Source organism: Ursus maritimus, unplaced genomic scaffold (genome assembly GCF_017311325.1).
Source record: "Ursus maritimus isolate PB19 unplaced genomic scaffold, ASM1731132v1 scaffold_8, whole genome shotgun sequence".
In the NCBI taxonomy this organism is placed as follows: domain Eukaryota; kingdom Metazoa; phylum Chordata; class Mammalia; order Carnivora; family Ursidae; genus Ursus; species Ursus maritimus.
Genome location: NW_024426996.1, coordinates 22,810,670 through 22,835,880, shown reverse-complemented (window position 1 = coordinate 22,835,880; position 25,211 = coordinate 22,810,670). Strand labels below are relative to the sequence as shown.

Genomic DNA, 25,211 nt, shown 5'->3' with positions numbered 1-25,211 from the left:
TCTTTGGAAAAAAGTTCCTAGGACCAAATTAATTTAGAAAACACTGTTTAGTATGTTTTCCTTTTAGAACATCATATGAACAATAGTTTATTAAAGACTCAGAAGTCTTATATCAAATAGAATTATTTAGCCCAGCCTGTTCCAAACATTTGATCATCTAAGTTAGAGAATTCACGATCTATGAGTGTACTTGTTTTCATACACTTGTTTTGTGCTCTTTGCTGTTTTAAGTATTTAGAAAATAAATCTAAACCCACAAAAGAGTAAATATAAGAGTTATATGTTATAAGAATACATGGATCAACCACAGAAGTAACATTTTGTCATGTTTGCTTCAGATCCTAAGCATTACAGACACAATTGAAGTCTCTTTCATATAATGAAAGGGATATAAGGTAATGTCAAGTAGTGTTAAGTACTATGAAGGAAATAAGCAGAGTAACGGGGGTTAAGGATGGAGGAGATGCTCTTTAGATGCTCTTGTGTTCCAGGAAGTCTTTTCTCAAGCAGAGACTTGACTAAAGAAGTGAGCATACCATGTGGTGGGAACAGTGGGTACAAAGGCCCTGAGACATTGGAAGATCTTTCATGGGTTTGAATTACAGGAAGGAGGCCATTACATTGGAGTGCAGCAAGCAAGAGGAGAACAGTAGAAAATGAGGTTGGGAGCTAGCCAGACCATGATAAGAAGCTTGACACACTTATCTTGACAGTGAGGCCATCTCTGTGTGGGCTGGAACTGTTGCAGGGAATGGAGACCTCATCCCAAGTTCTTCTTACCCCCCATTAAACGTGTGATATTGGAAGCAGGAATAGCAAAGATAATAAAAATGACGACTTGCAGAAAGTGGTGAAAGAACCCTGTAGAGGGTGATGTCAGTGCACTCGATGGCACAGCACACCACTCAGTCCTACTCCCCACTCAGCTTGGGAGTGGGGATTCCCAAGGGACAGAGCCCTCCCTGAGTAGCACAGACCATGTCACAATCCTCACATGGTACATTCCACCTGAGGTTTGGTGGGTTAAGTTTCCATTAGCCACAGAATGGAACCCATTGTACCTTTGCTCTGCCTAAAGATATTTATACCAGTGATTTAATATTTCTAGACATCATCTACATTTTGAGATGTTAGTAATGACACTTCTTCCCACTCAATAGTGAGAGTTTCAGTTCTGTTTATTCACTTTGACTTTTTGTGTGTTCTTGAGTAGATCTGAATTATCCTTTCAGTGACAGACTGCTAAAGTTCTCAGCAGCAGGGAGGGGGATTAAGTAGTGCCTACCACTGCATGGAGTTGGTGAGCAAAACAGCCATGATGGGATATACGGCTTCCATTTCCACTCGAAACATTAGCTCTGAATCTTCTGTTAGAGAAGATACGGGAAGCGTAAGTGGGTCATACAAGATTATCCTCAACTGAGCTGTCATATACGTTTTTAACACAGTCTCTTCATTTGAAGGGGAACTGGGAAGGGAGGGGGAACGGGGTAAAATCTGGCAGTGACATATGCCATACCATTGAGTGCCAGGACTGACATTTCTAATCTGGCTGGCTCAAGAGCTGTTCCTTCCTTTCTCCCTTGAATTTATATATACCTGTCCCTCCCAAAGTGGGATGCTCCATTCGGTACATTGACTTTGTCTAAAAAAGATTTACATTCTTGAGATGAATTGCTGAGAATGTAGTCTTCCTTGAATTCCAGTGCCCGTTTTGAGTCAGAGTATGGTCCTTCCAATCTCTTGCCACAGACCCTGGATTTAGGCCAGCCATAAAGCATTATCCTATACTTAAGCCAATAAGACACTGTATTTGCTTAAATGAGATCTAGAAATATAATAGTCCCATGATTTTAATAATGCTTAAATGCCTATTCATTAAAAGTACAAAAGCTTAGCAAAAAATTTTAGTGTCTACCCTTCTGTAGAGAATGGTGAGTCACAAACATTTGAACGGTTTCAAGATTGTTCGATTTTTGAACCACTTATTCTTTTGTATATGCCCTCACTCCCCCAACATGCTTGGTGAAGTATATTTTGACGTTTGTAATTAAAGCTAATTATAAGTAGTTTTGTTCTGAGGCATCTCTCTGGGTAATGCCATGCCAGGATTAAGAGTCATTCCCCTTCCCCCGGCAGGCTCTGAAAATCACCTGGAGGACTATGTAAAGGAGAAGGTCTTACCTTTCTAAGTGTATGAAGGAGGCTTTGCTTGGGCTTTGGGAAGTCATCCACAGGTGATGGACTCCTGTATTTAAGACTTCTTATAAAGCTTCCCTCTCCTGTCAGCTTTTTCTGACTCCCATTTCTCTGAATTTCTCTCATTCAGCTTTGTGTTTAGCTTTCTCACTACAAACAAATTGTCTCTAGTGGTTGAGATTCCAGGAAGATTGCCAGGGTATAGCCCTTCAATTCCATAAAAAGGAAAGATATTAACTAAAAACATATACACGTGCACACGAAGTCTCCCTCACCCGGTTCACGTGCCTGGTCTCTTACTAAGCTCTTCCCCTTCTTCCCACAAATAGCCCCAAGAGACACAAAACTGCAGTCTCTCTCTCTCCTCCTCTTCTTCCTCTCTTCTTTCCTCCCCCACCTCTCATTTCTTGGCACACACAGAATGTCACTTCAGCACCTAGCAAATCACATCAGTGTGTTGCCTGTACCCAGAGGCCATGCGGCTTCCTCTATGCTCCCCCTTCCGCCCCTTGCAAGCCCGGGTGATTAATTAGAGGCCCATAGGGTACAGTGGTGGGCAATTACTCCTAGTGACAACACACAAGAAGGCCGAGCAAGGCCCAAATATGGCCCTTTTCACCCACCCTTCCAAAACCAAACATCTTGCACAAGAGTACATTTATAAGCTGGGTCCTCTGCCCGTAAGCCTCCCAAATGGTAACAAGCTCAGTGGTGCTGACCGCTTTGTCTCCCTTTCTTCTAGCTCCTCTACCAGTGACCTCTCCAACTTTGACCATGCTTATCTGAGGCGAAGCCCTGACCACTGCAGCTCCCAGGGGAGCATGGAGAGCCTGGAGCCCAGTGGGGGATACCCACCCTGCCATCTTCTTTCCCCTGCCAAGTCCACCAGCAGCATTGACCAGCTCAGCCACCTCCATAACAAGAGAGACTCAGCCTACAGCTCCTTCTCCACCAGTTCTAGCATCCTAGAGTATCCACCCCCTGGCATCTCTAGCCGGGAGCGGTCAGGCTCCATGGACACCACTTCTGCTCGGGGTGGCCTCCTAGAAGGGATGAGGCAGGCAGACATTCGCTATGTCAAGACAGTCTATGATCCCCGGAGGGGAGTCTCAGCCGAATATGAAGTGAACTCTTCAGCCCTGCTTCTCCAAGGTAGGGAGGCCCGAGCATCAGCAGATGGTCAGGGCTATGATAAATGGCATGTTCCTCGGGGCAGGGGAGCACCACCCCCATCCTGGAGCCAGCAGTGCCCCAGTTCCTTGGAGACTGCCACTCCCAACCTTCCTCCTAAAGTGGGCGCACCCCTGCCCCCAGCTCGGAGCGACAGTTATGCAGCCTTTCGGCAGCGAGAACGACCCAGCTCTTGGTCTAGCCTTGATCAGAAGCGGTTCTGTCGGCCTCAGGCAAACCCTGCAGGCTCCCTGAAATCTCCCTTCATAGAGGAACAGCTGCACACTGTGCTAGAGAAGAGTCCAGAGAACAGCCCCCCAGCAAAGCCCAAGCATAATTACACCCAGAAGGCCCAACCTGGCCAGCCTCTGCTGCCGACTGGCATCTACCCGGTACCTTCTCTGGAGCCACACTTTGCTCAGGTGCCCCAGCCTTCTGTGAGTAGTAACGGCACGCTCTACCCAGCACTGGCCAAGGAGAGTGGGTATACAGCTCCTCATGGAGCTTGTGACAAGATGGGGACCTTTGACGAGAACGGGAACCAAAATGGATCTAGCAGGCATGGGTTTGCCTTCTACCAACCTCTAGAACATGATTCAGTGTCCCCAGTAGAGAGGAAACCTGAAACCTCAGCCAAATGTGTCCCCTACAAAGTCCATTTCCCTTCAGTACCTGAAAATGAGGAGGATACCTCCCTGGAGAGACAGCTTACACCTCTCCGAGGCAACAGCTCACATCCCAATGAAAGAAAGAGCGCCCACAGCAACAAACCATATTCTAATTACCACAGCCTCAAATCCCCTCAGGCCTGGCAAGTGGGTGAAGACAAGAGATCTTCCAGGCCCTCGGAGCCTTGGGAGGGTGATTTACATGAAGACCACAATGCCAACCTACAGCAGAGGCTGGAGAGGGAAAGCCTAGGCCAGAGCCTGTCGAACAACTTTGGCAGGACCAAGTCAGCCTTTTCCTCTCTCCAAAACATTCCTGAGAGTCTAAGAAGGCAAAGCAGCTTGGAGCTAGGAGGAAGAACCCAGGAGGGCTACCTGGAGAGCCAGTCTACCTTTGTAGTCAACAACAAGGTAGAAGACTCTGGAAAGAAAGCTGTTCCTGACCACAGGAGCCATCTGGACAGGCCAGTTTCCTATCCAAGACCCGAGGTGAGAACCAGTGCCTTGGTCTCTTTCTCCAGTTCAGAATCAAGGTACGAGGACCCTCCCTCCCCACCCCACCAGCAGACATCCAGTCTGGGCAGGAGGCGGCTCAGCTCCAGCAGCACTTCGGCTCTGCAGGGCTTTCAGTATGGGAGACCCCACTGCTCTGTGCTGGAGAAGGTTTCCAAGATCGAGCAGCGAGAGCAAGAGAGCCAGAGACCCCCAAGTGTGAGCAGCTCTAGTTATGGCCATAACTACAGGCCCAACAGGACACTTGCAACTTCTAATACTTTTGGGAATGACTTTGAGGAGACAAAAGCCAATGTCCGTTTTTCTGAATCCACTGAACCCATAGGCAATGGGGAGCAGCACTTCAAAAACGAGGAGCCAAAGCTGGAAGAGGTTTCCTGGCAGCCTTATGGTCAGCAGTTGAGGAGGGGTGCCGATGTCGGCCGTGGCCCCCAACTTCAAGGCAGTGAGACCCCGAGGCGGGACACCCACCTTATGCGCAGCCAGAGCACCTTTCAGCTCTTCAGCGAGGCGGAGAAGGAGCCCATGTGGCTGGATGAGAGGCCCGGCACGCCCGAGTCACCGGTGCTGGATGCCCCCTTCAGCCGTGCCTACCGGAACAGCATCAAGGACGCGCAGTCCCGTGTCCTGGGGGCCACCTCCTTTCGCCGCCGAGACCTCGAGCTGGGGACACCCGCAACTTCGAGGCCCTGGCGCCCGCGGCCCGCCTCCGCCCATGTGGGGCTGAGGAGCCCAGAGGCAGCGGCTTCGGCCTCCCCGCACACCCCTCGTGAGCGGCACAGTGTGACCCCCGCAGAGGACGGGCCTGCCCAACCCGCTCCCCCTGCCGCCCGAAGGGGGCCGCGCCGGCGTCTGACCCCTGAGCAGAAGAAGCGCTCTTACTCAGAGCCTGAGAAGATGAACGAGGTGGGGATCTCGGAGGAGGCCGAGCCGGTGCCCTTGAGCCCACAGAGGAAGGGGCTGCGGTTCCCGGAGAGCACGGTAGCGGACCGGCGCCGCATCTTCGAGCGTGACAGCAAGGCCTGCTCCACGCTCAGCCTGTCGGGCCCGGAGCTGAAGCAGTTCCAGCAGAGCGCACTGGCCGACTACATTCAGCGCAAGACCGGCAAGCGGCCTTCTTCCGCCGCCGGCTGCAGCTTCCAGGAGCCCGGGCTGCTGCGGGAGCGCGCCCAGAGCACCTACCTGCAGCCTGGCCTCACGGCGCCTGAAGGCCCCAGCCTCGCCTCGGCCTCCAGCCTTTGCTCGCTGCGGGAACCCAGTCTACAGCCCCGCAGGGAGGCCGTCCTCCTGCCGGCCACAGCAGTGGGAGGCGTGGGGGAGTCCCCACGGGTCCCCAGAGATCGAAGCAGCTCTTTCGCTGGAGGCCGCCTCCTAGGGGAACGGCGATGTGCGGACCAAGCCCCGAGGGAGCAGCTCGGTGGAGCTAATAACTATGGACCGAAGGGCACCCAGAGGGTGGACAAGACCCCTGGGGAGCCCTCCCCTTGGGGAGCCGCGGCCAAGAGGGCTGGGAAGTCCATGTCTGCAGAGGACCTGCTGGAGCGCTCAGATGTCCTGGCGGTCCCTGTTCATGTGAGATCACGGTCCTCTCCCACCGCAGACAAGAAGCGTCAGGTATGTACAACCAGAGGTTCTAGAATGGGTCCCTTCGCCCCAGAGCTTTAGTGAGGCTCTCCATCCCCCCCGCCTCTCGCCACTTTAATTTTCCTATTACATGCAAAAGAGTAGCATTTGTTTTCATGGAGTGATTTCTTTCTCGGTGCCCTGATGTGGATATGTAGATATATAGCATTGTATTGAGATCTCGTATAGATCCATATATCTTATATAGAGATATGTATACACATAGATATCTGTGTGTGTGTGTGTACACTTCGTTTTAGGAAGTTATCCACCTCTCAGTGCAAGAATGCATGGTTAGGAAAAGTTAGGGATTATTTTTGCTGGTTTGGTTTTTTTATATTCATGGAATAGAGACTATGTCTAAGTATTTTAAAGATTTTAGCTTTGCATCCTCTGTTTCTGACTTTCGCATTTACAGAACATGAAGAATTATTAACTTTAATAGTTATTGGCTATCCAACTCCTGGCCCTCAGCTAAGTATGCTTTACCTTTGTTATCTCATTAATCCTCACAATCCTCCTGTGTAGTATATTATTCACAACAAACCTATGTCTCCCTGACTCCCATCTGAATTCTTGGAGTGCACCACTTTGGTGAGATAGGAGAATCACAGACTTTCACATTCTCACATAAAAAGGATTTTCTAATAAAGATTTCAAACTATTCAAAGATAATGAAGGGCTTTCTACTGGAAATTTCAGCAGAGCTAGCAATAGAACCTGAGCACGAACTCCCAGGAGTCTGCTAATTTCCCTAATTCTTAGTCACTCCTTGCTACCGGTGGACTGCAGATCAAAGGCCTACGTCATGGATCCCTTCCCACCTAAGAAGATATTAGGAATTCACACCTATGTTAGCACAGGGGAGAACATGCCTCCACTGTCCCTTCTCACATTCTGTTTTCTCCAGCAGAGAAGTCAGTCATTTAGCAAGAATTTGTAGAGAATGTGTTATATGAGAAGTACTGTACTACAAGGTTGAAGGAAACACAGAAGCAAGCAATGCTCATGCCTTTCTGGGGCTCACAACTGAGCAAGGAATATGATGAACTTCTCTATAAATGACTCACCAGACTAGCGAATACTTTGGGACCAGTGATAAATAATATGCTATGGAGGAGAGAGTGATTAATTCTAACTGAAGGCATCTAAAGGCTTCTCTTGAAGGAGATGGTATTTGAACCAGGCTGTGAGGGATGGGCAGGATGTTGACAAAGGATTGGGGGTTGTGTGTGGGAGGAACTAGTTGGTAGAAACAGCTTCAAAGAAAGATTCATACATTACTGCCTGAGAAGTTTTTTGCTGCACTGCTTCTGAAACAAAATACTGTACCCATCTAGATATTTTCTGTTCCAAAATACCCAGAAATATTTTCTCCCCAGTATAAATGCACAAAAAATTGTAGAGAGGCAGTCCTCCATAACCTTTCACTAGCCATTTTCCTTCCCTCAGAATGAAGCACAGAGCTAATTTCTACTCCTTATCCTACCACTAGAACACTTAAAATCCATGGATGTAACATACAATTTCAGCTAGTTTGACGGACTTCAGTAGCATAACAACAACCCAAACATTTTCTCAATTTTTCTTCCCATGTTCTCTAAAGAAAACAGAAATGTTTAGGTGAAAACTAAATCATCTTCTATTTCTTACTATAGTTCATTATCCTCCCTTGGGGAATTGTTGGGATGGCTATGAATGTTACTCTGCTTTCTCCCCAAGTTACTCTGCTTTCTCCCCAAATATTTCTCAAGTCTGGTAAACTGGGAAATAAAGCTAAAACATAGGTGGTGTAGAGAAAGGATGAATTCCTCCAAATTCCAGCTGAATATGTGATGTGAAAAATTTTTTTTAGAAAAGTACAGAACATTATTTACATCCTCTTCAATAAAGTCAGTACCATATTTAGATATTTGATTTAGGGACTTTGATGCCAAAAGGGGAAAATATTTCAAAATAAAATACTCTATCTGTGCTGCTTTGCTCTTATAGATTCTGAAAGCAGATTACCAGCCCCCAGATTGTCACTGTGCCATGACTGTGCTCCAGAGCCTCCTTCTCCCATTCTCCCACCCAGCAACCAAACCTTGCCTGCCCAAGACTGGTCCATGGCAAGGTCTTCTTGCATCTTCTTCATACAGCCATCCTCTACCCTGTTTGTAGAACTAGTTAAAAAACAAAAGTAAAACTAGGCTCCACACGATTACTGTGGTTATTTCAGGATATTATTATTTTTATGTGCATGAATTCCAGAGACTTAACCATTATTATTAAGCTTTGATGAAAGTATTCAATAAGAATTTATCTCATCCCAGCTTTAGAGAACTCTGAGGAATTAAGTAACCCTGTAGAAATTGCCTACCTACTAAGTTAAAGCCAAAATATGGAGTCTTTTTCTGGGGCTGGCTTATTCCATGGCATCCTGAACAAATGTTCCTTGCTCCTGCCAACCAGATGCTAATAGAGCAGTATTTTATAAGCTTTTGACAAGGATTCAGTTCCTTTTCAGAAGCCCACCAGTGAGGACAATTTCTGCCTCCTAAACCAGGTTAGCATGGGAATCATCTGTTCATATAAACTGATCATTCTTGCACCTAAATAACTGCAGAAGGCTGCCACCACTCGTAGCCTGAGACCTGCTCACTCCGCAGGCCTGTGCCTCTCCTTACCAGCGGTGGTCCTCTGAAACATGCAGCCTTGGACCGCTTCTCCATTAATTCTTCTTCATTTGAAGTGTAATTGCAGAACAAATGGATATTAGTGATGGAGCTGAAGGACACATCAAATTCTTGCCTATTTCGTACTTTCTATGAAACTTTGGAAAACTTAACCTTTTTAAAATGGGTGGGCCCTGCAAAGCTGCCAGAAAATACCCAAATATTTCTGCTTTGGAAATGGAAATTTACACCTATTCATTGCACAGATTTAGAATCCAGCAAAGGCTATTAAAAAACAAAAATTAAAAAAACCAAAAAACACCTTTGGAGAAATAAGATCCTTGGCTGGGAGTTGTTTTCTCCAGTTGCTGAGTCAGAGGTTTCTCTGGTTCTCACTGAATACATTGACCTTAGTTCCTGATATATATAAGATGTTCACCATGTGATGGTGTGACAAACATCTTTTAACTGCTGAGGAAATTGCTTAGTTCATCCCACAGTGTTGGATGTAGGCTTGACTCTGTAGAATGCAGCTTGTAAATCATTTTAGCACCCCTCAGGAAGCACCCATTCAAGCTTGTGCATAAATAGAATCACCTTTCCACAAAACGTGAAATTACAAGTAGCCAATAATAATAATAAATGTTTACTATGTATGTACTGGTCATTGTTCTACATGTTTTATAAGCATAAAAATAATCCTTACATCTATGCAAAGAAGTAGATACTATTGTTATGTCTGTATTACAGATGAGGGATCTGAGACACAGAAAGGGTGAGAAATTTACCAAGGTAGTGGGAACAAGGTTTTTGACCCCATGCTGTCTGACTCAGGATTCTGCAAGTCACCATACCATGATCCCTCCCTGAATAAAAAAGACTAGGGGAGGGAGGAGGCAAGAGTTAAATATCTATCTGAAAATGTAAGCCAATGAATTGATTTTAACATTTATTGATTACTGTTATTCCCGTTTAAATAAAATTTTAAGATTTCTCAAATGGATTCCTAAATCATTTTAGCAGATACTTGGAAACTGATATCCAAAGTAGATGAATACTACTGTCTTCATATTTCACTGGCCAGAGAAATAGTAGGATATCTAACTCGGAACCCAAAGCAAAAGTAAGGATCAGGACTCGAGAGACTTTAGGTTGATAATAAAGTTTTAAGTTTGCTATGCCTAACAAAGTCTAAGAACAGGGGTATTTTTTAAGTCAGTCATCAGAAGTCAGATAACTAACAAACACAAATAGACATTTACCCAAGTGTCTACTGGAATAACTCTATACCTTGTATTTCTCCCATAGCCGTTGCTGTTTCCTAAATTGCCATAAGTACTTTATTTTCTATAAACTAGTAAGAAGAAAAAGTCTTCTTTGGCAATGATTATATGCCCAAATCAGAGCAAGTAAATGCAACAGAAACTGATCTCCTTGGGCTTGTACTAGGTTGGACTTCTGTCCAAACGATATTGTCATCGACAGATTGAGAGTTCTCTTAATGGTCTAACTTCCTTTAGCTTGTGCACACCCACATAAATATCAACTTAAGCTTGATATTCTGGGGGCCAACTCGTGTGACTACAGAAGTTAAACTCATTCTCATACTGAAATTCAAAGGAAATAAAATGGGAAAATATACTTAATCGTTAGTGGGCAAGGAGCTCAAAGGGGATCTAGAGACATTCCCACTTAATTGCACATTCTTGTCAAGAGGGGGGTGGAACAGGGAAAGACTTTAGAAGGACCATAAGGTTCCATGGAGAACAGGAATTCCCATTCCCTAGAGTGATATTTGAGCAAATCGGAGATACTCAGAACTCCTTTTTCTCAAAGCGCTCAAGTCTGATTGCATCCAGCCCAGCTTCTACTCACTTGTTAAGATTTCAAGGAAAGATCTTCGGCTTTGAAGACATCATGGTTTGAATGCTAACTCCTCTACTTTAACTGTAGGTAAAATACTTAACCTCTCTGAGCTACAGTTACCTTCCCTCTCCTTATTGTTATAGATTAAATCACAGAGGGACTGTTAGGTGCCTGATACAATTCCAGGCACATAATTTGAGGATTTTAAGGTACTTTGCAGTGTCTAGCACTCAGTAAATGGGATAACTGTAATTAACAATATTCACATGCTTGTTTTTCCTTCAGGCCTACTACCACCTTTGGCTCTTTTTTTATTGCCTTTTAGTACTACCACTGACTGGGCAAAAAAAGGGGGGGGTGGAAAGCCATTAGCCCTTTGGACAGAGTAAATGGTGAAATAAGTTGCTAAAACTAAGTATATGGATCACATGTGGATTTGTTTATAAATAATTAAAAATTAAATGTATTATCAATAGCAACATCATTGTCTTCATCAGGACCTGTTTCACATGGGCCAAATTTTATACTATCAAAAACTCACCAAAAACAAAAAACACCTCACCTACCACACCTTCAGGAAACCAATCTATACCCTTATTAAAAACAAGTAATGACTACTCCTGAAAAGTTACCAAAGTTATTGATATTACATGTGGGTGAGATGTTTTTTCCTGAGGAGAATATACTTCAACCTAATTACAAGCCAGATTCATATCTTTTCTCTAATTATAACTCCGAACATTTGAAATTTTTTGCTAAGTTCAATAAACTATCCTTTCCTTGTCATCTCCCATATTTCCCTAATGCTGTTTCAAAAGTTTGGCCCTTTGAAATAATTTTCATCATTATATTTCAAGTACAGCAGTTATTCTGAACACTGGAGGTAACTGTCATCAGACTTCTGCTTAGAAAATGACTTTGTAAGGAGAAGCACCTGGGGCGACAGACCAAGGTGCAAATCCTAGCTCCGTCATTTGTGGCCTTGAAAAGGGGAACTGCTTTGGGCCTGTCTCCGCTGGGGTTAACAGTACTTCCTGGGGCTTTGGGGGTGAAGTGGGATAGTATGCAACAGTGCTGCGTTGGTGCCTGACACTAAGTAGTAGGCCTCCAATAAATGTTCCTTCTCTTTTCTACCTCCACCCTCTTGGTAAATTTAATTGCTCGTTTGTTAGCAATAACACCGTGCTTTTCTTGTGTTTCAAGGATGTGGTTTTGGGGGAAAACAACAGCTTTGGTCTTGTGAAGGATCCAAGCTATTTGGCTGGCCCTGGGTCCAGGTATGTATGTGTATTTATGAGGCCCTCTGCCTTATGAATGCTGCTGGAGTTAAATGTTCCTCTTCCACTCTACAAGAAAGGGAAAACTGACATTTAGATGTTTCATAGTATTGTACGCTGCCTTTTCAATTTGCCTAGGCCATAAGAAAGTCATTTATAAATACAAAATTTAAAAGTTTCCTAAGAGTGATACTTATTCAGAATAGGCTTTGAATGTGCACTATTGAGGCAGTAGTTGACCTCAAATAAGTCTGGCCTTAGAAGAGTTCAAGGAGATGCCCTTCTTAAACATATCCTGTGGCTGTCACAACTGGGGCCTCACTTGTGTGGTTCTCTTCCGGTTCTGTGCACAAAGGATCAGGTCTGGTGACTAAAACACTAGAAGAATGAGCATTTCATGAACAGCTTCACAGAGCAAGACAAACTTATTAGAAGCACACGAAGTAAAAAATAAAGCTCCCAAATCATGTTTAGGCACTTAGGGATAGAAAACAGAAAGTTTGTTTAATGTTGCCAGCAAGGGGCGCCTGGGTGGCTCAGTCAGTTAAGTGTCTGCCTCTGGCTCAGGTCATGATCCCAGGGTCCTGGGATCCAGCCCTGTATCCGGCTCCCTGCTCAGTGGGAGTCTGTTGCTCCCTCTCCCTTGCCCCTCCCCCTGCTTGTGTTCTGGCCAATGAACAGTCTTTAGAAAGAAAATTGACATCAAAATCATTTCTCCAAGGTAGAAAAATATAGAGTTTGAATTTCTGAACTATTCACATGGAGCTTAAGTAGAAATTTCCAAAGAATTTCTCCTGAAGCCCATGCCTGTATGTAGTTTAATGCAGCATCATAGGGCTCTCTACTGTAATTTATTAGTAGTAATGATAATGCATTTAAATCCTCCCTACCACCTTCCATGTTTTTTTAAGCCAGTTTCTTTTTCTTATTTCATTCAACCATTGTCTCTCTCTTTCTATACTATATTCACCTTCTCAATAAATCAGCCTAATACTGTCACTTAAAAGCAGCCTGTGTGGGGTGCCTGGGTAGCTTAGTTGGTTAAGGGTCTGACTCTCGATTTTGGCTCAGGTCATGATCTCAGGATCATGAGATCGAGCCCCATGTTGGGCTCTGTGCTAGGCGTGGAGCCTGCTTAAGATTCTATCTCCCTCTCCCTCTGTTCCTCCCCTCCCAATCACGGGCTCTCTATTTAAAAAAAAAAAAAAGAAAAAAAAAGGCAGCCTATGTAGTGTCAGGAAGTGGGTATTAAGTTACCTTCTTTACTTTTCCCCAGCTACATGCTCTTGCTCCCACAGCTGTGCCTAAAGTGAAAGAAGTATTCAAGGTGAGGCTGAGGACTTTGGTTAGTTTGAGAGCATTGCTTAAAAGTTAGAGACAAAGGAAAACTAATAGTGACCTAGAGCACTGCCAAAAGAGAACTGTCTGAAGTCAGAGGTGAAACTCAATTCAACCACAAACAATCAAATACCTCAATTACAAAAAGAATTTGAGTAGACATTTCTCCAGAGATGATTTAAAAAAAAAAAAAAGGCCAACGAGCATATGAAAAGATGCTCAACATCACTGTCAGAGAAACACAAATCAAAACCTCAATAAGATACCACCTCATACCCCCTGGGATGGCTACTATAAGAAAACAAACAAAACAACCACCGTAAGAAAACAAGGGCTGGTGAGCATGTGAAGACATTGGACCCCTTGTGCAAACGTGACTACTAGGCTCCTCCCCCCTTCCCCCTGCCTGCCACTCCTAATTTGTAGCCGGATAATAAATGTCTTTCCCCCCACCAAAAACAATTGTTGGTGGGATTGAAAAATGGTCTCAACTGCTTTGGAAAACAGTATGTATAGGTTCTTCAAAAAAATTAAAAACAGATCTGCCATATCCCCTAGCAGTCCCACTTCTGAGTCTATATCTGAAAGAGTTTCTTGAAAGCAATGTCTCGAACATACCCATGTTCATAGCATCACTGCTCAAAACAGGAAAGAAGTGGAAGCAACACAAATGTCCATCAATAGATTTTTAAAATGTGGTGTATATATATATATAGAATATAATTTAGTCTTAAAAGGGGAATTCTGGCACATGCTACAACACGGATGAACCTTGAGGACATTATCCTAAGTGAAATACGCCAGACACAAAAAGACAAATACTCTGATTCCACTTATATAAGGCATCTTAAAGTAGTCAAATCCACAGAAATGGAAGTAGAGGTGTCAAGGGCTGGGAGGAGTTGTTACTTAGTAGGTATAGAGTTTCAGATTTACAAGAAGAGAATGTTCTGGAGATCTGTTGCACAACAATGTGGATATTCTTTTTTTTTTTTTTTTTAAGATTTTTTATTTATTTATTCGACAGAGAGACAGCCAGCGAGAGAGGGAACACAAGCAGGGGGAGTGGGAGAGGAAGAAGCAGGCTCACAGTGGAGGAGCCTGATGTGGGGCTCGATCCCATAACGCCAGGATCACGCCCTGAGCTGAAGGCAGACGCTTAACCGCTGTGCCACCCAGGTGCCCCACAATGTGGATATTCTTAACACTACTGAATCCATTTAAAAATAGAGTAGTAAATTTTATGTGTTTATCACATTTTAAAAAAACGCTATGAAGAAAAAAAAAATGAGACCAATTGCTTTCAAACTCCATTCTTGAATGTTAGGATTCCTAGATACCTATCAATAGCTGTTTGCCTCTCACACTCTAGTATAAAAGAGACTCAGGGATGCCTGGGTGGCTCAGTCAGTTGAGCATCTGCCTTCTGCTCAGGTTATGATCCCGGGGTACTGGGACTGAGTCCTACATGGGGCTCCCAGCTCAGTGAGGAGCCAGCTTCTTCCTCTGCCTGCCACTCCCCCTGCTCGTGCACTATCTCTGGCAAATAAATAAATAAAATCTTTAAAAAATAACAAAAATTGGGGCGCCTGGGTGGCACAGCAGTTAAGCGTCTGCCTTTGGCTCAGGGCGTGATCCCGGAGTTCTGGGATCAAGCCCCACGTCAGGCTCTTCCTCTATGAGCCTGCTTATTCCTCTCCCACTCCCCCTGTGTTCCCTCTCTCGCTGGCTGTCTCTCTCTCTGTCGAATAAATAAATAAAATCTTAAAAAAAAAAAATAAAAATAAAATAAAAAAATAAAAAATAACAAAAATAAAAGACACTCAAACAAAATCTTTTACCCTATCCTTTGTTTTTGGAAAAAATACAATCACCAAGAAGCAGCATTCTCAGACAAAGCATTTAACTCAAATACTACCTTCAAAAATAAACAATTTAAGTATGGTTCCTATAAACTAAGAGGATTAAACATAAACTAGAAATACAGCAATGTTTATTTGGGCTTTATTTTAAATAAAGGATAAATATTACATTTTGGTTTTTAGTGATGTCTCTCCTTTTAAAAAGACCTCAAGATACAACTATAATAAAGTGAAGGTACCCACGTTAGTCATTAAAACAGATTCCAGGTACTCCATGTCCTATTAGAGGATGCTGAGTTTAAAAATAGTTTATATCCTAGTCTAAACAGCAACTGGGCAGAGACATTGCTAGTTCAAAAGACATTTACTGGGAGGGTACTTTGTATCAGGTACTGAGGATATACCAAAATGAATATGGGAGGAAAGCACCCAGCAAATCTCCTGCCTTTTCAGTTCACCCATCTGGGAACCCACCAAGAAATACAGAGTAGCCAATCTTAGATATTGAGAGGTTCCTGGTAAAGAAACTGCCTCTAAATGAAAAGGATATTTCAGGGGGAGGGCAAAGTTGCATCTGAGAGAGATAGGCCCTTTAACCATCTGCATTTATAATACAGAAAAAGTAACATCACGAGAAGAGCTAATTTGGTTCTTTGCAGTCTTTCCCTTCCATATGCTGCATTATCCTTGCCTGGCACTCAGACGGTTTTATGGCAGGCCTGTACTGGGGCTCTGCCTGGGGACTGAGCCACAGCTCCCTCAGGACCCAGATCTGTAAAATGAAAAGTTCCATCTGCTCTCCAGATTTACTTGCATACCAGTAGTCAGGGAGCTCCAAATGTAGAATTTTCAAATTAGGGTGGGTTTGCTGGAGATTGGTTTTATCCGCACATTAACTCTTGTGTGGCAGCAGGCAGTGCTGCGGATTTGTTTTGTTTTCCTTTAGAACATGATAGCAAAAGTATTGGAAATCATTGGGTTTGTCCTCAGAGCCAAGGTAAAGGGCAGGTGTTTAAATCACCATGTACCCTATTTGCTCCTTGTTATCAATCTCTCTCTCCAGAGATAATTGCTTATTAGCTCCTTGGGTGAGACTCTTCCCCCTTCTTACTTTCCATTCTAAAAAATGAAAACACTAGGAGACTAAGGGAAAATAGTAAATAAAACCTTCAAATTCAGCAGCCTGAACAGATGCTTTCCAAATAGACCTCTCCCATGGGGATCACACTGGGCGAGAATAAGGCAGCACTCTTTTTCCCAAAGTAGTCCTAAAAGGGGCTGAAGAAATGTACCTGTTTCCTTTCATATCTTGAAGCCTGCCCTGCAAAGCTACCTTATGTGGGATGTGTATGCTGGGGGTGGGGGGCGTGGGGTGGGGAGGAGTGAGAGAAAGCTAATAATAAGAAATGCCTTGTGACCCCAGGTCTATCATTTGACATTTTCCTGTAGGAGTTTATGCCTGTCTGGCGTCTTTGTATGAGCAGCCTGAGGGACAGTGTGCAGTTTCTCTGGGGTCCTTTCCCCTAAATGCTTTTCCCATCTGTGTAATGACCTCTGGGTTCAGTATTTGCCACTTTCTTCTGAGCTGTAACCCTGTGTTTATATCCTGTTCCAGGTCACTCAGTTGTTCAGAAAGAGGCCATGAAGACATGCCATTGCTCAAACACCATCCTAGCCCTCGTTGGGGTGGTTCAAGCTGCAAAGCAGTTGGTGGTGCCTCTGTTCCCAGCAAATGTCCTGGACCCCTGGACCCTCAGAGGCAGGCTAGCAGAGCAACACCTTGCCCTGGGCTGCTGCCCACAGGAATGCCAGGGCATCTCACAGACACCAGGGCTGCACCCCTGACCCCACTCGGCTCAGCTCTGCCTTCCCCTGTTCCCTCAAGCTCACAGGCTGCAACTGATCAACTGACTGGAAGGGACAGTCAGACAGGGCAACAGCCTCTTCCGCCCTACGCCCCAGCAGTGACCCACAGAAGCAATGGGCACAGCCTGGTCCAGCCTGCAAGTCCAAGAGGCCATGAGCCCAACAGCCCAGAGCATGGGATAGAAGAGGCAACAAGAAGGCAGGTCTCGCTGCCTCAGCGGCCTGCCCCGCCTCGGGTGAAGTGGGCCCACGCAGTCAGAGAGGACAGCCTCCCTGAGGACTCTTCAGCACCTGAGTTTGCAAACCAGAAGCACTATAAAACACAGCAGTCTCCTCCAAGCTCAAGCAGCACTCTTGAGGACACGCCTCTTGGGACGCCAAGCACTCCAGGGAGGATCTCCCTCCGAATATCTGAGTCAGTCCTGCAGACCTCCCCACCACCTCGGGAGGACTATGATGATGAAGTGTTTGTGAAGGACTTGTACCCCAATACCACTTCTAGTCCCACATTTGAACTGCCCCCACCCCCACCACCTCCACTGAGCCAAGACACCCCAGTGAATAGCTTGGACGACTTTCCTCCACCTCCTCCCCAAGCTGTGTATGAGGCAGAGCTGGACAGTGAGGATTACAAGAAGCCCTGTACCAGGTAAGTGGGCAGACTCTGCGTAGGGCAAGCCCCCAGCCAAGGGAGGAAAGGATGCCCCTCTAATGAGAGATTTTCACACTGTGGACTTCCCAGATCCTTCTTCCATTGGCTTCAGGAGAGCCCTGGTATGGAGATTTTTTTCTATATACGCTTAAGTCATGAAACTGGCAGAACAGTTTCATTTGTTTACCTTGGCTAGTTGTTACGTTAGTGCCCAATACTAGCACTGGGAACAAAGGAACAAGAGTACTGAACATGAACACAAAGCCCAGAAGGTATAGTTCACTTCTGTGGACATGGTAAGTTCAGAGGGTCCAAATAAGGAACATCCCTCTTCCCTGCCTGAGTTCTGAATCAGTTGAGAAGACAAAGGAGGAAGACATAGAAGACAAAAATATCACTTTTATTACTGATAGAGCTGATACTGGAAATTATGGCTTCTCTGTGAGTATAAGTGAGCCTCCTGATGCTGAGCCCTAACAGGTTTACCTGCCTAGCCTCAGGGCATGCTAGACACACATTGGTGGTTGTGTGTGTGTGTGTGTATGGAGGGAGACGGGGGCGTATAGATTAGCATAGAGGCAGCCTCACTTAAAAGAAAAAGGCTGGACTACAGACAAGCTATGGTCAACTTTCTTTCCAAAATCACTCCATGTCCATTGGAAAGGATAAAGAACAGAGCTAAAGGTCAGTTAATGTTTAGGGAAAACCTTGTGGAAGCCAAAAGAATGGGTAGAAGCACTTCCCAACAAATACTCCCTGAGAAAAGCGATCTCTAAACCCCAAAAGAACACACTGCCTCTGTGGTAACTGCCTCTAAACACGACAGGAGTGATGTACCACCACTACCCTCTGTTCCCCTGGACCTTTCAGAAAGCTCTGGAATCTCAATGCAACATTCACCAAAACTGAATTCCTACTAGATCCATCCCCCTTAAAAAGTCACACAACTTCCCTGTGACCAACAGCCAGACTGAGGAGAATGCCCTTTAGGACCCTGCAGTTTGGGAGGAATGATAACCTCAGAGCATGACTAGCTTGTCCCCACCATTCCTCACGTGAGAAGCAACAACCCTGATGTGGAAAGGTTAGGCTTCCTACCTTTCTGCTGATTCATCTCTTATCCTTTCTTTCTTAATATCCCTAGCAGCTCCAGCAAATTTGCCAAGGTGACAGTTGCCAAGGAAAGGCCCGTTCCTGGTACAGTCCATTTGGTTGGTAGTCAGACACCAGCTTCCAGATCCCAAACTTCTGTCAAGGGTTCAGAGGTCAATGAGACCCACCCACCTTCCAGCATGGGTGCTCTGCCTCAACCTGATGGGGCTCTTGGCAAGCAGCCAAGCCCTGGGCAGCCACCTCCCATCCACGACCCAGTCTGTGGGATTCAGGGTTTAGAAAAGAATGTCAGTTCTGGCCCTCAGAAGACCTCAGAAGATATCAGAACAGAGGCTCTGGCCAAGGAAATTGTCCACCAAGACAAATCTCTGGCAGACATTTTGGATCCAGACTCCAGGATGAAGACAACTATGGACCTGATGGAAGGTTTGTTTCCCCGAGATGGTAGCTTGCTAAAGGAGAATGGCATACAGAGGAAGGCCATGCAGAGAACTGTCAACTGCACAGGATATGAAAGCAAGAGGTAAGTCCCTGGTAATGCCCGCAAAGAGACTTACATTTAAACTCCTTCCACAGGGGTGGTGGTTAAGTCTAGGACAACTTACCTATGTTTTCCTGCCTCCAGGGATTCTGACCCAAGAGTGACACTCCATCTCAGCCTTAGGAGAATGGCTCTGAGGAGTAGGACGTGGGAAGGACTGACCTTGAGTTACCAGGCACTTGCGCAACAAAAATAGTAATGGTGGTGATAACTGCCATTAATACCGTTAATATTGTTCATGTTCTTTGTGTTAATCATTGTACTTATTTTTTATATAAACATTATCTCATTTAGTCTTCACAAGAACCTCCTGATGTAGCTACCAATTTTATCTCCCTTTTACAAGTGAGGAAACTGAAGCACAGAGAAATTAAGACCATGCCCTACCATAGTCCTAGAACATGTGAGTGGTGGCATCTGGATTTGAACTCATCACTATGGCTGTGCCTGCTCTCTTAATGATTTTACAGTGCTCCCAACTCAGTAGACAAGCAACTGCCCATTCTCTGTCAGAATCACCTTGATAGAGAGCCCCACAGGGGTCCGTGCCGAGAGGGGGGCAGGGGGAAGTGGTGAGCACATCAGAGGCCTCCTCTGATGAGGAGGTGAGCACAGACTGTAAGAAGGATAAAGCCTAGACAAATGGTTTAATTTACTACCTGCCATCCACTTTTCGAGAGTTAGGGTGGATGTTTGCTTCACCTTGAAAATCAAGAAAGATCTGAACGTGGGCGCACTCTTTTGTTCAGCCGGTGACACTCTGCTACTCAGGCACTGTGAGTGCACGTTTACTGTGGTGTAATGCATCCCAGCCCCCAGCCACCAGAGTGAGCAGTCTGTATTTTTCTTTCTTTTGATTTCTTCTGGGTTATTGCAGCATTTTCTTGCATGTTTTGATTTCCTTAAAGGACGACTATGGGAAAGGTTTAGAGTGGTTTTTGTTTTCTTTTTAATTTTCAATGAAAGCTATGTGGATTAATGGACTGGAACTCCACAGTTAGTGGCTTCTAGACTAAATAAAAACAGCATTTCATCTAAATTTGGTCTTGCCTTTTAGAATTTTCCAGCTGATTCTAACTAAATCACTAACAGGAATACTATATTTTGATTTGCGGGATGGGGAGAAAGAAAGTTATGGAGTCCTTATGGGCTCTTTGATTGATAGGTTGCTGGAGACTCTCCTAACATGAGGCCTGAACTGTTCCCTTATCCATCCCTTTCTTCATACTAGGCAGAGACTAATTAAGGTGAAGTGACTTATCCAGGGTCATATGTTTAGCAAACATTTACTGAGTTCCTACAATGTGCAAGGCAGTCCACTGGGTTCCATGAGGGACGGAAAGATGAGTCTCTGTGGGTGTGCCAATCACTTAACTATGGGTGTTTGTAGTAAACCAAAGTAAGGAGCTTCCAGTCATTCTGTTCTCTGACCACTTGCTGTAGAAAGGCCAAACTTAAAAATACATCCTTAGCAAAACATTTCCTAGCATTATCACTGAGAACTTGCGTTCTCTCAATTTAGAAGTGAAATAAATGGTCATGTAACTTTTGCAGCACCGAGACCTGGAGGAATTTCAAAAGGGTGGCATACGCCATCTTCTGGTGGAAAGGAGCATTGCCCTGTTGTGCATGAGACACGACAAACAGCCTGAGAAGCCGATTGATTTGTAATGCAATGAATATATCTGGGGGGACAAGCGTATCAGAAGACTTTCTAATTTTTTCAATTTCCTGAGTTAAATGTTGCTTAGAACATTTATCATTAAACTATACTGCTTAGAAGAATAGTCCAAGCAGGAAACTAGTAAAAATGATTTTGTGTGGTTCTTTATCCCACAGTAAAATGATGGCCTAGATGTTAAAGTCACCAGATTGAAATACCTCTCCAAGAGAACCTAACCCACTTCCATAGAGTCATTTATTCAGCTGGTAGCATCTGACCTATACTTTGAGAGACAGCTTGGCTACAGTAAAAGAACACGAGATATTGGGTTTCTCAATTCCTGGTTGGTTCTCCAGTCTTGAAACCCCTGCTGTGTAACTGAGGAGTCGACTTCACATCTTGTCCTCACTGACCAGCAGCGGGCTCTAGGTTTCTTAGGCTCATCTGGGGTATCATGCTTACATGAGAAGGAAAAATGGTAAGTGGCCCAGGCAACAATTATAGCAGACATCGGGAAGATTATGGTGACCCTGGAAGACTAGGAAACAACCTGCAATCTGAGATATGTGCAGCAGCACCTTGAAAATACCTTCAAGGTCATTGAGTCACAGCTCCCCCATGGTCTTTCTGTGAAATAAGGAGTCAACATCGTTCTTACATTCATCACAAAAAAAGGAGAAACACACAGGGAGGTTAAATGACTCACCCAGAGTCATCTGGCAGATCCACAGCCCTGACTCCCAGGCTCCAGCCCGGTACTGCCTTTGGCATTTTCAAGCCCAAGTCTGCCTGGAATCAAGAGCCCTATGCATAGTAATCACTCATTAGTAAATATTTATTCATCCTAATTTCTGGGAAGGGACTGAACAGAATTTTTTACACATTTCTGAATGGACAGGAAGATAGTGAAATGACGCTTCTGGAACGTGTTATGTACTTTTTTGTTCTTTACGACACAGGAGTGAAGACAAGGAAGCAGTGGGCATATTGGTCAACTGCCCTGCCTACTACAGCGTGTCTGCCCCCAAGGCCGAACTTCTGAACAAAATCAAAGATATGCCAGAAGCGGTGAATGAGGAAGAGGAGCAGGTGGATGTCAATGAAAAGAAGGTAAAGGAAGAATTGGGGCCTGTGTTCTGCTGTCCCCAAAAAGATAGTCAAGGTCCTGGCAAGGCTACTGGCCATTTAGAGGACAGGAGAGGAAGAAGGGCCTGTCACATCACCATCCCTGCCCATACTGTCATTGGACTCTCGACTTCATGGCACTTAGTGATTTTTCACAGCTTTCCTGTCATTTTCAGTTTTACAGATGACATAAGTGAAGGTTACTTCCTAAAAGTCACATAGCTGAAACTAAAATCCAGGTGCCCTGCCTCTTAATCCAACATGGAGACCCCAGCACTCTTCTCAGAGCTGACCAGCCAATGCCCACAGTTGGGGTCATTTTCCTTTCATGTTTCATGGTCAGAAGGAACATGGAAACTGGAAAATGTAGAAAGTTTAAGGGAAAAGACTGACTGTCAAAAGACACTTGTGAGAAAAGGTAACGTTAATCTTTAGGTTCCCCCTCTGCAGTACCCCAGTGAAGAGCTTGGAATTTAGCTGTTAGCAGCTGATACTCCTACAGAAATTTCAAACGTAAAGCATTTTAACAATGACTGTGATGCCGCCGCTGTCTTCCCGCATACCCTGGAGATCTAAGCCTGGCTATGCCTGTAGCGGAGAAAGTTCTCGCCATTCCACTTTCCCTACAGCCCCAGAGGGGCCGCCTGCCCCTGTGCTCTCAGCTTTTCATACCCATCAGGCCTGCGTGCTGAAAAAGGACTCTTTGTTAAAGCTTGTCTCTTGCTGAGCTTGGAATGTAAGTGGCTCTCAGTGGTACCAATTCCAGGAGCAGCTTTCTTCTGTGGTTCTGTTTCACTTACTGTGTCCTAAGCTCTCTTGTTTCTGTGTGGATTGAGACCACAGGATATAGACCCTGGGAGCAGGGAGTCATGGGGCAGGAGGATTTAAGGATTTTAGAAGCCCCTCCATCAGGGGGAGTCTTCCCCTCCCACTGTTCTAGCTCCTCTGGCTCTGCAGGCTCCCAAGCACATGGCTGACACACTGATGTGGCCACTGTGGTAACACGCTCTCCCAGCCCAAGGTTTTCCCATGTAAACCCCTGCTTCGTGGCACACCCTCTGGCATGTCCCTTACCTCAGTGCTGCCAAATGCCCCCGTTTAATGGCTAAAAAACCCACCTGCTCTGGTCTCTCTATATTTATCCCAAAGAAGGAGCTCTATAAATACCATTACAGGTACCAGGTTGTCATGACCCCTTTCACTGAATATTTGACAGTTTTTTGTTTTTTTGCATGTAGACATACCCTATTTTACAGTAGCAGTTGGACAAATTACTCATTGCCTTTTTTTTTTTTTAGTGTGTTTCACTCACTTTATTATCAGCCTCTCACTCTGATGATTATGTGGCAAAAGTATTTTTAGACTGGGAATATAAAGACACAGAGGATTAATACTCACAGGAAGTAATAGTAGGGACCATGTACCGAGCACTTCTTGTTCCATGCAGGCAGTGTTTTTCATAGTGCCGTATTATCTTTATTTCCACAAAACTGCTCTCACACCTGTATTGCCACATTTTACACTGAAGTCATCAGAATGAGTCAGGGCAAGAGGAGAAGACAAGACATGCAAGACAAAGGGACTGGCCTAGAAAAAGACCTGGAAAAACATAGGGAGCGTGTGTGTACTGAAGAGAGCTTTTGCCAGCAGTTTGATATTTTGGGATGTAAAACAGAAAGGCTCCTACCTCAGTTAGAAATTACCAAATTTCGAGGATCAACGGGAAGGTGACGAATCCCAGAAGATGAGGCTGAGAGGCTCCATAGGAGCCAGAAGGTCATGGAGGTCACATGGGGCTCTGTGTGAAAGGCTAAGGAGTATGGATCTTACTGTGTGGCAGTAGAGGACCCTGTGAGATGCTTTTAATGAACTACAAGCTTATTCATGTGAGACAGAATTTTCACTGGTGTCATTTGCATTTACATATCTGATTTGGAAACAAAATATGTGTTTTAAATGACGTTGTGGAAGGCATCTATTAGTATTTTCAGCATGGAGTTGAAAATGCAGTTCCCTTCCTGATATACATACAACAAGCTTTCTTAAGGGTAATTTAAAAAAAAATGATGCTGGGCCAAGATTGTTCCAAGGCTGAGCACAGCCTTGCGTAAAGTAATAGCTTATTACCTAATATTTAAAGTTATTAATAACCTAAGATGTATCTCTAGGCATAAAATTCACTAAGAGTCTGTGGAAACTAGAGTCCCAATTTATTAATATTTTTAAAAATTAGGCTTTGAAACCAATTCTAACATATTCTTATATATACATCATAGATGATGGAGTATAAGGTTCCAAGTAAATATAAGCATTAAAGTATGAAACACTTAGTCTGAACTTCGGTCTGAACATACCTAAAGACAGTCTAGTAATTAGAACTTTAAATTATTTGCCTAACCCTGCCATATCTATTAGGTAAAAATCTGCTTCAACAGATCCCATGATTCTTTATTCTGAAGGCCAAAAGGCTTTGACTAAAAGACTTAGTGGAATATTTCAAAAGGCAAAAAGACTCTGTTGTTCCTCAGAATTGGCTTCCCCCAAGAGATCATTAGCAATCCAGATGGCTCTCAGCTGCTCATTTCTGTTGCTCTTCCTTCATTCCTCAAGTTCCAGATCTCTCTGTGGTCTTTCTTCCTTTCAGCCTGAAAGACTTCCTTCAGCATTTCTTTTAAAATAGGTTTGCTGGTGACAGCTCTTAGTTTTTCTTCATCGAGAAATGTCTTTATTCTCCTGCTATTCCTGAAGGATATTCTCACTGGATATGGGATTCCGGGTTGACTGTCCTTTTTCTTTTAGCACTTTAAAATAGCTGTTCCCCCTTCTTGCTCCCATGGTTGCTGAGGAGAAATGCACGGTCATTTAAGTATTGTTTCTCCTATATGCCATGTATTGTTTCTCTCTGGCTGCTTTCAAAGGTTTTTTTTCTGTATCTTTGATTTTCAACAGTTTGATTATGATCTGCATTGGGCTGATTTTCTTGGGTTTATCCTGCTTGGCATTTACTAACTTCTGGATTCTGTAAATTTATGTCTTTCACCAAATTCAGGAAGTTCTCAGCCATTATGTCTTCAAATA

At 44.5% G+C, this 25,211-nt stretch overlaps 1 protein-coding gene across 1 annotated transcript in view; it reads left to right on the top strand.

Moving 5' to 3' along the window:
- The first annotated feature begins 2,804 nt into the window (after positions 1-2,804).
- The window catches only part of SHROOM3 (shroom family member 3), a 35,664-nt gene continuing 13,257 nt past the window's right edge, over positions 2,805-25,211 (top strand). Inside the window, exons 1-5 of the mRNA XM_040625323.1 lie at positions 2,805-6,164; positions 11,900-11,973; positions 16,789-17,688; positions 18,836-19,327; positions 21,968-22,118. Coding sequence (XP_040481257.1) covers positions 2,805-6,164; positions 11,900-11,973; positions 16,789-17,688; positions 18,836-19,327; positions 21,968-22,118 — 4,977 coding nt within the window. The remainder of the gene's footprint in view (positions 6,165-11,899; positions 11,974-16,788; positions 17,689-18,835; positions 19,328-21,967; positions 22,119-25,211) is intronic.